Source organism: Ovis aries, chromosome 20 (assembly GCF_016772045.2).
Source record: "Ovis aries strain OAR_USU_Benz2616 breed Rambouillet chromosome 20, ARS-UI_Ramb_v3.0, whole genome shotgun sequence".
In the NCBI taxonomy this organism is placed as follows: Eukaryota; Metazoa; Chordata; class Mammalia; order Artiodactyla; family Bovidae; genus Ovis; species Ovis aries.
Window position 1 is genome coordinate 26,814,947 of NC_056073.1, and position 13,699 is coordinate 26,828,645.

The window sequence follows — 13,699 nt, forward strand, 5'->3', positions numbered from 1 at the left end:
CGCCTGCATGGTGCAGGGGTATAGGAGCTGCAGGTTTTGGCATGTGGAGTGGGAAATGAGAAGTCATGGGTGATGAAAACCACAGTGATGGAAAAAGGCAGAGGAGACACCGGGTGTGCAATGTGGAACCAGGTCTTATTAGGAAATGGCAGTCAAGGAGCAGGGTGGTGGCCCGCATCCCCCCACCCCCACTCATTACAAGTTTTGCTCCCACCCCATATCCTCTGCCCTTCGGTACTGGCCTCCTGACCTTAACCTTCCTACTGTCTTGCCCTTCCTGCAGTTTCTCGTTCTCCCCTCAGTCACTTGAGGGCCTCTGCGTGGCGATTCAGGGCCTGAGAAAGGGCTGTCACGGCTCCCATCACTCGGCCCAGCTCCCAGGTCTCAATCTGGCTTCGGAATCGCTGCAGGAAGCGGTCAGGGTGCCAGCGGACCTGCTGGACCCTCAAGTACCTCCTGAGAGCCCCCTGTTCCTCCAAGGGGGGACCCCTGGCCACCAGTGCTGCAGCCATGGCTTCTGGGTCCCCTCCCCCAGGGCAGGGCCAAGGCACATCACCGAAGCGCCAGAGTCTGCCCCGCCCTGCGCCTCTGGGGTGCTCTGCCCGGGGCCCGGCTCTGGCCGGCTCCGGAGCACGATCCCCGAGCGCCTCCTGCGCCCTCCGAGCTCGGCTCTCACGCAGTTCCTCCTCCTTGGCCCGGGCTCGCTCTCGAAAGAGCCGCTGCTCCTCCTCCTGCTGCCGCCAGCTGTGCCCGGAGCCCTCCGCCCGTGGGGGTCGGCAGGCTCCCTCTGCCTCACGCCGCTGCTGCTGGCGCTTCTGGGCATGTTCCCGGGCCATGCGATCTGACCAGGCTGAGAAGGACTCGGGCTCCTGGGTCTCATGGGAAGCATCATCTGTTTGGGAGGGCAGGTGGGGGTGGTCTCGGAAAGGCCGTGAGGAGGTGATGGGCAGCACGGGAGAAGGGAGCACAGGAAGCCAGTGGGGAAGAAGGGCGGCTGTGGATGGAAATGGCATCCTTACCTTCAAATCTCCCGATGACCTCCTGCCACTCGTCCTCCAGCTCTCCCTGCAGCTTCTGTCTCCATTCGCGTTCCTTAGAGGCCTCATCTTCCTCCTCCTCCTCAGCAGAATCCCAGGGGGGTCCCCAGCCCAGAATCTGCCCTGGGGTCTCCCCATCCTTATTCTTTATTCCCATGGCAGAAGGACAGCGACTTAGCAGTGGCAGGAAGAAATCCGTGTAGGCTGTTGACGGGAGAGCAGTGAGCACAAATTAGCTAGGAGGGCCGCCATCTTGAATCCGGCAGGTCATTCACTCCCTTGGTCTTAGAACAATGGAAGGGTTGCCCACACGGATGCCTCCTGGGTACTATGCAATCATCCTCACTGACAAATACTTATTGATACTTTACCTCATGAGGAACTGTGGTAGTTTAAAATATTCTGTCTTTGCAGACCAATTTGGTGTCCTGGGAGCTCCACTACATCAAATGATATTTTCTAGCTTGCCTCCCTTTGCCTATATATTGCATTTTTTGGCTTGAAAAATACTGTTACTTTATACTTTTTATTGTGTTCCTCATCCAAAACTATATCCTATATAGAATACCAGAACACCCTGATCTGTACCATTATAAATATACAAATACATAATATTTTTCTTTTTATATCACTTTTCAATAAACTGAGAAAAATAAATATTCTCAGGGAAATTTCTCTCAGCCAGCCTTAGCCAGGGGATGCTGAGAGGGTAATAGAGAGGTAGTCCAGTAATGAATTTAAGCCACTGATGTTCCCAGCAGCAAGGCAAACTCTTTCCAAATGACTGCTGACCTAAGGCAGGGGAAAGGGGTTGAGACAGATGCTCCCAACCTAGCTGACAGGAGGCTGGGGGAAACCAGGAAAGGGACTGACATGCCTGAGCTCCCCTCTTCCTGAGTCCTGACCTCAACGCACCTGGTCCATTATCAGCTGAGTGCCAACACTGCACCTACCAGTACCCCCCGCCACAGCCACCAACACCCCCTGCACTCCCAGGACAGAGGAAGGTGAATGAGGCGCCCTCTCTTCCTGTAGACCTACTTTTTCTCCCTAGGGCAGGAGGAAGTGGGCCAGCAGTCTTTCAATCTTTATTCACTGATACTAGAACATACTGGCTGCCTGGCAAAACGATGGGACAAAGGAAGGGCTGTCCTGTCAATACCAGGAAGGCACAAGAGAGAATGGGTCCAGCCTTGGCTGGCCAAGGCCCACTGCCCCCCACCCATCTCCTGGCACACTTGAGTGTCACTCAACGCAAACCACATCAGGATGGGGGGTGGGGGAACTTCTCCTTAGTACTGATGTGACCTGTCACAAGCCCTCCCAACCTGTCCCACCCAGCAACTGGCCTTGTCTTTCAACAGCTTATTTGCAGGTGTGAGGGTGGGTGGGTGCTCAGGTCTGCATGGGAGGTTTTTAAATTCATAGGTTTGAAGGGGTAAGGCCTCCAACTATAAAACACTGAGTAAAATCTGGTACAGCATATATATTAAATGGCCACTAAAGATTATGTTGGTGTGGGGAAAAAGCAGACTGCAAAACTGTATATAGGATCCAATCACAATTGTGTGAAAAAAGAGACCAAATCAATGGTTGAAAAAAGCATTGGAAAGAAATATGTGAAAATTCTAGTTTCAGGGTGGTAGACTATGAGTAGCTTTCCCTCCAAGTTGTACCTGATATTTTAATGTGAAAAGGACATAATTAATATGAAATTTTCTTTTCTTTTTAAAGATTGAAGAACAAATTTAATCACTGTTAACAGCTAGGTGTGGTCCCTTTTCAGTCGTGTCTTGGTGTATATAAACACATATGCACGACAATTTCTTTTCAAGAGTTACATGTTGTTTGGTAACTTGCTTTTTTCACTTAGCAGTTCATTTACAATTTCCACAGGAGTATACATAGACTACCTCATTCTTTTTTGTGACTGTGTAGTGTTCCATTGTGTGTATGAAACAAATCTTCCCACCCCCAATAGAAAGACTTTGTTTCCAAAAATGATCAGTCTTATACATATGTGTTTGTGGACTCCTTACACTACTTCTGTGGGGTAGATTCTCAGAAGGGGAATTTCTGAGTCAAACAAAATGTGCAATTTTGCCAAACTGCTTTCAAAAAAATTTGTGCCAAGGTACACTCCATCAAGAAAATAGGAGTGCCTAATGAAATTATAGTTTTATCACTTTTAGGAAACTTTTTATATATGATAAGGAATATTATTCAATTATTCTTGAAATAAACTAGGTAATTATCAAAGTATTTTAAAAAAGAATTATGAGTGTCTGTGAAGTCCTTCATCAAATCTGAATATCACCAACCCTTTAAATTTTGCCCATCTGATAGATTAAAAAAAATGACTTTATTAATGAAAGTTTTTCATATTCATATTCTTTGTCTACTTTTCCCTTGGATAATATACAGATAGATATGAAAGTTATTTATATAATATGGATACCCATCCTTTGTGTTTATTTCACATATATTGTAAATATTTTCCTCTGTCTTTTCAAAGTTTTTGTCATTAAATCTGTGTCTATTTTCAACTTACAGATTTTGACTTTTATTTCATTCTTAGAAGGGTTTTTCTCCACTCCAAGATTATGCCCTTGTGTTTTTTCCTACTATATTTATTCCTAGAAAAAAAAATTTTTTTTCAAAAAAGGAAAAAAGTACCAAGTATATATGATAAGCAACCTATTCCTACCACAAGGTATGTTAATGTATTTTCATTTTTGCAACATAATTTTATATAAAAAAAACCATCAGAGATAAAACTAAAGTTTTCTTTGATACTGTCTTCCAGGTTTTATCTCCCCAGAGAAAACCCTTTCGTGAATTTGAGACTTTCCTGTTGCATTTAGATGTTTAATCTGCTGCAATTTATTTTTGAGTCGGGTGTAAGGTAAGACTATTTTTCTCCAGAGAAGACAAATGGTCTGGTATCATTTATTAAATAGTTCACCACCACCCTCTCCAGTTATTTGAAACACCAAATTTACTGACAATTTAACAGTACGGATCAACTTTTCCCAATGTTCCGTAATTCATATGTTGTACTTTTATACTGGGAAAAATAAATGTGAAAAAAAGCTTTGTGGCGTAAACACGTACTTCATCTTAGTGATGGAAGCACTGTTCTTCACCCCAAAATGAGACACGATTTCTGTCTTAATGAGATGTTGATACTAATTGGTACAGAACACTTAAAAAAAATGCCAGATCAGAAGTTTATATTCAGTGATGATTGAGATGCAGAGGAAGAAAAGGTAACAGTGGGCGGGCTGGTAGGAGAGGGCTTCTAGCAGGAGGTGGGGGCCTACACTGGGTTGTGAAGGGAGAATAACTTAGCAAGGTGGAAAACTTACTAGGGCGGGCAGGAAGGCGACAGGCAAGAGGCAGATAAAAGACAGACCTGCTTGTTGAAAACAGGCTCGGGGTCACTGAAGACAGTCATGGAGCAGGAGTCTCAGGTTTGTGGGTGTGCCGTGGGAGGTTAAGTTGGAAAGGCAAAAGGAACGTAAACCGGATGGCCCAGTCATCTGTAAAGCAGGGCCACAGCCTACTTCTACTGAGCAGATCAAAGTGGGTAATGGATGGGAAATGTCTCATACTGTGCTGGCACAGGGCAGAGGTGCAGTGAATGCTACACTAAGGAGATAAAAACAAAAAAATCAAGCTGGCTTTGGACTTATTCTTTTTGCAAAGATAGTGACAAAACGACCCTGTTTGTCATTGTTCACTCATTCTTGCTGAAGGCAGAGAATGGCTATTGTTGGATTAAGGTATGTTTATACAGGGTCTTTGACAGCTAAGACCACCTCCCTAGGAAGTGTTACCAAAAGCCTCAAAGGTAGTGGCCATTTACTGGCATCTCACTGGGTGTGACAACCCAGCCCAGCCAATTCAGAACGAACTGACACATCCCTTGGACCCACCATGGGAACTGAAGGGAAATCTACGCTCCCCCAGAAGATTCTGGGTCATTTCACCTGTTCAAAGAAAATACCTGGATTTTAAGGCAGAATGGTCCCTAGAGATGGGCCTTCCTACCAAGGAGTTAGAAGGCCACCTGGTGGTAAGGATGGCAGGGGACCAGGAGGAAGGAAAGCCTGAGAGGGCCTGGAAGTGACCTGAGTGTAGGTGAAATTTCAGCAAGGTCCTGAAGTTTCTGGGCCCTGTTTTCCTCCTCCTTAAATGGAACCATAACATCAACCTCACATGCTTCTTAGAATTCAATACACTGAAGGAAGCACCTACCATAAAAGACACTTCTGTCACTAACGAAGCCTTAACCGAGTAATAAAAGAATAAAAATAACAGCACTTCTCATCTTTTGCTGTTGTTTAGTCACTAAGTTGTATCTGACTTTTTGTGACCCCATGGACTCTAACCCGCCAGGCTCCTGTGTCTGTAGGACTTTCTGGAGAATACTGAAGTGGGTTGCCATTTCCTTCTCCAGGGAATCCTCCAGATCCACGGACCGAACCCACATCTCCTGTACTGCAGGTGGATTCTTTACTGCTGACCGCTAGGGAAGCCCTACTTATCATCTAGTGAATACCAAAACTGCACCAAGTGCTTGCCTCACTCGCCACAACCTCCATTCTAGAGAAGCAAATTAGGTTCACGCAGGCTAAACTGGAGAGGGCTTGACACACAGCCCATTAAGCGGCAGGGCTGGGACTTAACGGGGTCTGAGGTCTGCCTCGGGCCATTCTGCTCCGTTGTCATGTACAGTATCAACTGTCAAGTTGGGTGCCTGCACTTTGTAAACCTCGTCTCTTTGTTCTAAGTTTAAAAAATATCTGAATAGGTCAGCCTATCTCACTATGTTAGGGGAACTAAACAATAGGGGATTTTTGACTATATGGGGGAGGTTTCGGGGTGTAGGTGAGGTTCCTGTACATAAGTCTTGGGGAGCTGGGGGGGATGACAATAGCAATCAAACTGAGTTCAGATTGCTCATCCACCAAGAGATTTTCATCTAACGTTCTTACTCTAGAAGGAAAGTCTCTAAAAGGGGAAATGGCGTTTCACCTGTTATTTTCTTAGGGAGAGCTGCACCTCTTCTGAGCTGCCTCCACTGCCACTACAGTATCAACAAGTCCCCATCAATATCAAAGGCTTTCCAGAATGCAGATATTTGGGAGATTTGATAAGAGCTGATCTGAAAGTACATATAGTTGACCCTCCATAGCCTCAGGTTCCACATCTGCAGAGTCAACCAACCACAGACCTAAAATATTCAGGGGGAAAAAAAAAATTCCATAAAGTTCTATAAGCCAAAACTTGAATTTGCAGTTTGCCTGCAACTATCTACATAACATTTTCATTGGATTAAGTATTTTAAGTAATCTACAGGAAGATAGTACATGGGTTATATGCAAACATCACACCATTTCATAAAAGGGACTTGAGCACCTGCAGATTTGGGTATTCTGGGAGTGGGGGGTTCTAGAACCAATTCCTCTCAGATACCAAGAGACAATGGTACACTGTATATCAGGTAGTCTGGGAGAGCATGGCTAGCCCTGGTAACCAAACATGTGAATGTTTCTTCAGTGAAATGGATGAATATTGACATCAGTAGGATAACAGCATATCATAAATAGCTTAGCTTCAGGTTAGGTTAGGTTTTTGTCACCAAATGAGTTTGGTGGCAAGCTGATGAAAAAATATGGTTCTTAGAGTGTTTCTGAGTTTCAGAACTGTGGGTAAAGGAGTATGGATCTATTAATACCCACAGGAACAATGGCCAGTATCTAGAGTGCTTATCATGTGCTGATCACAACAAACTGGAAAATTCTGAAAGAGATGGGAGTACCAGACCACCTGACCTGCCTCCTGAGAAATCCGTATGCAGGTCAGGAAGCAACAGTTAGAAATGGACATGGAACAACAGACTGGTTCCAAATAGGAAAAGGAGTACGTCAAGGCTATAGATTGTCACCCTGCTTATTCAACTTACATGTAGAGTACATCATGAGAAATGCTGGGCTGGATGAAGCACAAGCTGGAATCAAGACTGCCGGGAGAAATAGCAATAACCTCAGGCATGCAGATGACACCACCCTTACGGCAGAAAGTGAAGAAGAGCTAAAGAGCTTCTTGATGAAAGTGAAAGAGGTGAGTGAAAAAGTTGGCTTAAAACTCAACATTCAGAAAACTAAGATCATGGCATCCAGTTCCATCACTTCATGGCAAATAGATGGGGAAACAGTGGAAAGTGGCAGACTTTATTTTTTGAGCTCCAAAATCACTGCAGATGGTGACTGAAGCCATGAAATTAAAAGATGCTTACTCATTGGAAGGAAAGTTATGACCAACCTAGACAGCATATTAAAAAGCAGACACATTACTTTGCCAACAAAGGTCTGTTTAGTCAAGGCTATGGTTTTTCCAGTGGTCATGTATGGATGTGAGAGTTGGACTGTGAAGAAAGCTGAGCGCCGAAGAATTGGTGCTTTTGAACTGTGGTGCTGGAGAAGACTCTTGAGAGTCCCTTGGATTGCAAGGAGATCCAACCAGTCCATCCTAAAGGAGACCAGTCCTGGGTGTTCATTGGAAGGACTGATGTTGCAGCTGAAACTCCAATACTTTGGCCACCTCATGCGAAGAGCTGACTCATTGGAAAAGACTCTGATGCTGGGAAGGATTGGGAGCAGGAGGAGAAGGGGACGACAGAGGATGAGATGGCTGGATGGCATCACTCACTCGATGGACGTGAGTTTGAGTGAACTCCGGGAGTTGACGGACAGGGAGGCCTGGTGTGCTGCGATTCATGGAGTTGCAAAGAGTCGGACACGACTGAGCGACTGAACTGAGCTATCACGTGCTGGGTGCTTCATTATGTACTGTGTCAGTTGATGCTAAAAACATCTGTCACGACATGGGTGCTTTGAACACAGGTGTTATCACTGTGTAATTCTACAAAGTACGACAGAGCAGAGACTATCTAGTTAGGCTGCTGGGATACAATCCTTGCTCTACCACTTAACAGTTGTTTGACTTTGGCAAATTACTTCTCTGTACTGTTTCCTTATCTGAGAAGTGAAGGTTGATGTTAGTGCTTATATCTTCACAGGGTAGTTGTGAGGATTAAATGAGTTGCTTCGTGAGAAGTGCTTGTGTGCTTAGTCCCCCAGTTGTGTCTGACTCTTTGCAACCCCATGCACTGTAGCCCGCCAGGCTCTTCTGTCCATGGGGATTCTCCAGGCAATAATACTGGAGTGGGTTGCCATACCGTCCTCTAGGGGATCTTCCCAACTCAGGGATTGAAACCAAGTCTCCCTCACTGCAGGCAGATTTTTTACTGTCTGAGCCACCAGGGCAGCCCTAAATGAGTTGCTTTGTGAGAAGTGCCTGGCACACAGCAAAGGTTGCTACTAATTAATTTTGCACGGGGACAAATTAAGCATCAAGAAAGTTTAGTTACTTGCCCAAGAACACGCAGCTGTTAATTGTGGAGCTGGGATTTGAATCCATGCATTGTAACTGCAGAGAGTACCCTCTATCTTACTTTTCATACTACAAGCAAACAACCAGTTAAGAGAAAGAAGTAAGCTACTAACCTAGATATTGTGGCTCAGACTGTACAGAAACTGCTTGCAATGCAGGAGACCCGGGTTTGACCCCTGGGCCAAGAAAATCCCCTGAAGAAGGGAATGGCAACCCACTCCAGTATTCTTGCCCGGAGAATCCCATGGACAGAGAAGCCAGGTGGACTACAGTCTATGGGTTGCAAAGAGTCGGACCCTACTGAGCAACTAACATACAACAATCTAGAGAGATGTGAAGCTTGAGTACCAGTTGCTGTTTGGGTAATCTTGGGCCCTTCAGACAGTGGTAGCTCAGTAATGTGAAGGCATAAATGATAGCCATAAGCCAACTTGGTCAAATACTTCCCTGAGTCCCAGGACCAAAAAACTAGCTTATTTCTTCTACCACTGGCCTTCATCTCAGACCCCATCAGTTGCTCATGACCTTGTTCCCCACCAGGCAGACTCACCATCAGGGCCCTGGCGGGCAGCGGCATGCAGCGCCGTGTCCCCATGGCGGTCCTGGTGGGCAGGGTCAGCCCCAAGCCGCAGCAGAAGGCACAGGGCAGGGGCATCGTGGCGGGCGCATGCCCGGTGCAGAGGTGGGGGCTGCCCAGCATCTACATCAAGGCCTGGGTGTCGCTGGAGGAGGGCTTGGGCCCGGACCAGCCGTCCTGCAGACAAATAGCGACGGAAGCGACGCTCTCGGCGTTGGCGACGGGAAGTGGAGGCCATGGAACTCTTGGGCTGAGGAAGAAGGATAAGAAGGCAGCAGTCAGGACCCCAGCCTTGGATGGTCCCTCCCCCTCCATCTCTGGCATTCTCTCTGTTTCTCCCTTCGGTTCCCCATTGCTTCTGACAATTTTCAACAAGAAATGAGGCCAATCCGAACCCTCGTCCCTTTACCAGATGAGAAGTTTGAAAAAAATTTTGGGGGCGCTGGGGTCACATTTTTTTTTAAATGTAAAATTTGAGAAAAGGATAAATGATTACTTAGAGGCTCATTAGCCCAGGTAAATTTCCATAAATGATTGTTATATAATACAAAACAGAATGATGGGGGAAATTTTTATCAATAGATACCTGAATTTTAAAAAGTCACAGACAATTTCAAATAATGATCTAGAAATTGAATATAATGTACCCGGCAGACAGATGTAGAGGCTTCTCCCTCTGGGACTTGGGGGGAGGGGTTACTCATCAGACCTGCCCCCCCTGCCCCCCCCCCGCCCCCAAAGTACCCCCGGAGCAGTAGGCCCGAAGCCCGTGTTTAAGAAGCTCGGAGGAAGGGAGGCGGGAAGGGCGGAGACACTCTAGACTGACGGAAGTGGCGCAAGCCGAGAAGCAGGTAAAGGGCGGAAATGAACTGTGAGGCGTGTTACCGGATGTCGTTCCTCCCCGAGGGGGCAGGAGGTGTTTACTTGGCCCAGCCTCCGGGGGGAAACTAGGGAACTTAAGATAAAGGGTCCGTCTGAAACCGGAAGTCTGGAAGACAGGCGAGGAAAAGGAACAGAGGCAAAGGCTCTTGGAGAGTTTAACCCCGCCTCCTTCAACTGGGAGGAGAGAGGAGATAGTTCAGTGATAGACGAAAAGATGAGACGAGAGAGAAAACAGAGGAGATAAAGACAAGAAAAAAACCGCAGTTAAAATGCAAAACTAAACCCCAAACCACAGTAAGGCCAAGGAAGGGACAGATCATAGAAGAAAAATACAGTAAAAGACAAGGAAAACAACTGTAGGACAAAGCAAATGAGATGAATGGAGAAATTTGGAATTGGAAAGATCTAGCGAAAAAAGATGGAAATGGGAGGGAGAAAAAAGAGTGGAAGAGAAGTTGGAAGAATTCAGAGAAGCTCAGATATTCTATTCCCAACATACCACGCATAATTTCCTTACCTCCTCACCCCATTCTCAATCTCTCTCTGCCGCCTTCTTTCCTAAACATTCTTCTCCTTTCGGCCGCCGCCCCCCATTTCTTCCAACTGGGAAAGCTCTGCACCTGCTGTAGTTAGCGGGCAGCTTTGGACATGGTCTCTGCTGCCACCAGGCGGTAATTCTGAGTACTGCCAGTGTGAGAGGTGGGAAAGGAGGACCAGCCATCAATGGGAGGATCAGTTTGGGGGAGACACCCGGCACAGGAGGCTGAGCGAAAAGGGGAGCACTAAGACCCAGGGGGAGTGAAAGTCTGCAGCAAACAGCTGAAGGAGGATTAGGCGTTGTGGGGAGAGGGAAGAGGGGGAGCCATCTGGTACCTTGGTGGCTTCTGAAACAAACAACATCGGTCTTAACAACAGAAATGGCCAGTCAATCCCAGGGTATCCAGCAGCTCCTGCAAGCCGAGAAGCGGGCGGCTGAGAAGGTGGCAGATGCCAGAAAGAGTGAGTCTCATTTTTTCCTTAGAATTCTGGAGAGAAAATTGGAGGTAGAGGGACAGCAGACATTTGAGTCCTTGGGATAACCCAAGACTGATGGAGAGAGAGCTGGGGGCTGCGGTTGCTTTTAGGAGGGAAGAAATGGGTGGGTGATGAGAATCCAGTTCTTGGCTGACAGAGAGAAGGCAGTAACTTTGGGGGAGAGACTGACCCCGTACTCTCACAGTGTGTGTGTATGGGGCAGGGGTCCTACCCCCACTTTCAGTCCGTCCTTCTGCCTCCAGGGAAGGCCCGGCGTCTGAAACAGGCAAAGGAGGAGGCACAAATGGAGGTGGACCAGTACCGCAGAGAGAGAGAGCAAGAATTCCAGAGCAAGCAGCAGGCAGTGAGTCGTGGGGGAGTTGAGATGGGACCCCCAGTGTGCATGTTGGATATCTGGTGGGATGTGTCCAGGGTGATTCCACAAGAAAAAAGGTGGTCAAGGGTCGCTGGTGAGGTCAAGCTTAGTTGTATGTAAGAGAGTTTGGGAGTTTTGAAGGCCTCGTGTAGCTGGTGCAGGTGGGGGAATGGCTGAGGTCTATGCAGGGTATGATGACATTTGGGGTGGAGGGCAGAGTTTTATGGGCACAGATGGTGAGGATCCTACAGTCTGTTGTAGGATGATGCTGCATGTCAGATCTTAGAGGAGAGGGCATAATGTTGGTCTCTTTGGTGTCCAGATATTTCTGTGGATGCGAGTGGTGTCTATCTAGACATTTCCAAGGGTGGGCATGACTCTGGAGAGGGCCTTCCTTCCTGTCCTTGCTCCAGGACCCTTCCTTCCACGTGCCTGGATGCTTCTTTCTCTGTTTCTGCTTTTTCTTTTCTCTCTTCCACCCTTTCTCCCACTCTGCAGGCCATGGGCTCCCAAGGGAACTTGTCAGCTGAGGTGGAGCAGGCTACAAGGCGCCAGGTGCAGGGCATGCAGAGCTCCCAGCAGAGAAACCGTGAACGTGTCCTGGCCCAGCTTCTCGGCATGGTCTGTGACGTCAGGCCCCAGGTCCACCCCAACTACCGGATTGCTGCCTAGGACCTAACCTAGGGCCTGACTCCTCCTCCCAGTTCCCTCCTGCCAAGAAATCCTCAAGTCAAAACCAACTTCCACCATAATCCTTCTCTCCCTTGCATTCCCTAGAAATTCTAGGAAGCAGGATCCAATGATTCTCCTGTGAAACTTAGACATACCCTGCTCAGACCAGAATCTCCTTATTGCTCTTTTACCAGGACCATGTAAACTGCCAAGTCACCTTCACTCAGATCCTTTGTGAAATTTTTAGCTTGGAGAAGTAGGGATGTGGAAAACACTGACTTCAGGGCCAGGCAGGCTTGGGTCCCTCCCCTGACTTTGCCACTTGCTGGCTGGGCATCCATGACAAGCTACTTAAACTGTAACTCCCGTGTCCTTTGTAAGGCTGGAATAATACTACCTTGTTGTTGCACTAACTAGAAAGCCTTCTGTAAAGAGCCTAGCATGGCTTCTAATAGCTGGATTCAATAAGTGACAAATCTGTGATATTATAATGACCCCCTGCTCACCTGCCAAAACCTAAACACAGCTGTTTTCTCACTTCTGTCTATGGCTTTCTAATTCTACTCATTCATCTTGTGACCCTCCTAATTCTCTAGAGAATTGGTTCTTCCAATCTTTCTTTTCCCAAAGACCTTATGATCCCTAAAAAGATGAAATGATGGCTTTATTTAGCTTCTCTATTGTGGTTCCAGGAAGCTGTTTGCATTTTTTAGCCTTTTTGTCTCTCTTAAGTTGGTCTTTCTCTTTACTGGTTTTCCCCCTTTTCCAATTTCCCCAAAGAACCATCAGTTGCTTACTGCTTCCTGAGATCTAAAGTGATGTTGCGTCCCCTTGTGTGCATGACCTTCCTTTTACACCCTCAACACTTTCCCTTTGTAACAATAAAAGTGTCAATAAAATAATTATGGGCAAATCAACTGGTGGGTTGAGTCAGCTTCCTTTTGCTTCTCATTTATCATTTTCAGTCATTTTGTTCCTTGCTTATGTATTCCCCACTCAAAAGGGATGTCCTTTGAAGCTTGTTGGAGAAACAAAAGCAAATGGCGCGTAAGTTTTTCTCCTAAGTGAGAAACACATGGCTCCTCCTTTGCAAACCTGAGGACTGTAGATGGTAACTAGAGAGAAAATCTGAGGGGTAGTAACATTGCTTTGGCATTACTTTGTAATGCCGTTACTTTTTAAAGTAAAGTAAAGGTAGTAACATTACTTTGGCCACCTGATGCGGAGAGCTGACTCATTTGAAAAGACCCTGATGCTGGGAAAGATTGAGGGCAGGAGGAGAAGGGGACGACAGAGGATGAGATGGTTGGATGGCATCACCGACACAATGGACATGGGTTTGGGTGGACTCCGGGAGTTGGTGATGGACAGGGAGGCCTGGCGTGCTGCAGTTTATGGGGTCGCAAAGAGTCGGACACGACTGAGCGACTGAACTGAACATTCCTTTGTTTTTCTTCATAGCATTTATCCGTACTTGACATGTCTCCCCTGTTAAATGAACTCTGTGATGATAGGGCTGTTCATTGCTATGTACCCAGATCTTAGGCTAGCACTTGACGCAGGACTGGCAGTTGATAAATGCTATTGAAAAAAAGATATTGTGTGTTGGAAAAACTGCCCTTCTGTAACATCATCCTTGAATCACTGTTATTTCTTTTGGCCACAGAAAACGAGCCTTGA

General features: G+C 46.7%; 2 protein-coding genes across 5 annotated transcripts; one reads left to right on the top strand and one right to left on the bottom strand.

Annotated features, from left to right (window-relative positions):
• Positions 1-116: 116 nt before the first annotated feature.
• On the bottom strand, positions 117-10,562 carry NFKBIL1 (NFKB inhibitor like 1). Of its 4 annotated transcripts, none has more exons than XM_027958856.3 (4): positions 10,475-10,562; positions 9,049-9,325; positions 1,020-1,241; positions 117-892 (listed from the first exon to the last, which is right to left on the bottom strand). In XM_027958856.3, exons 2-4 carry the CDS (start codon positions 9,311-9,313, stop codon positions 303-305), a joined length of 1,077 nt encoding a protein of 358 aa, XP_027814657.1. In that variant the 5' UTR covers positions 9,314-9,325; positions 10,475-10,562; the 3' UTR covers positions 117-302. The 4 variants fall into 4 exon arrangements, with proteins under 4 accessions (XP_027814657.1, XP_042093255.1, XP_011956354.2 ...); XM_042237321.2 differs by lacking the exon at positions 10,475-10,562 and adding an exon at positions 9,820-9,898; XM_012100964.4 differs by lacking the exon at positions 10,475-10,562 and adding an exon at positions 9,723-9,898.
• Positions 10,563-10,821: 259 nt separating this feature from the next.
• ATP6V1G2 (ATPase H+ transporting V1 subunit G2) lies at positions 10,822-12,936 on the top strand. Its single transcript, XM_004018963.6, has 3 exons — positions 10,822-10,956; positions 11,235-11,335; positions 11,846-12,936. The coding sequence occupies exons 1-3, from the start codon at positions 10,875-10,877 to the stop codon at positions 12,017-12,019; spliced, it is 357 nt and encodes a 118-aa protein (XP_004019012.1). The 5' UTR covers positions 10,822-10,874; the 3' UTR covers positions 12,020-12,936.
• Positions 12,937-13,699: the final 763 nt, after the last annotated feature.

Coding starts and splice junctions, on each gene's coding strand:
- ATP6V1G2 (XM_004018963.6), top strand. CDS start 10,875: ATGGCCAGTCAATCCCAGGGTATCCAGCAGCTCCTGCAAGCCGAGAAG. Junction 10,957..11,234: donor GGTGGCAGATGCCAGAAAGA/GTGAGTCTCATT, acceptor TTCTGCCTCCAG/GGAAGGCCCGGCGTCTGAAA. Junction 11,336..11,845: donor TCCAGAGCAAGCAGCAGGCA/GTGAGTCGTGGG, acceptor CCCACTCTGCAG/GCCATGGGCTCCCAAGGGAA.
- NFKBIL1 (XM_012100964.4), bottom strand. CDS start 9,779: ATGAGTAACCCCTCCCCCCAAGTCCCAGAGGGAGAAGCCTCTACATCT. Junction 9,326..9,722: donor CCTCTACATCTGTCTGCCGG/GTACATTATATT, acceptor CTTCTTCCTCAG/CCCAAGAGTTCCATGGCCTC. Junction 893..1,019: donor GGTCATCGGGAGATTTGAAG/GTAAGGATGCCA, acceptor CCTCCCAAACAG/ATGATGCTTCCCATGAGACC.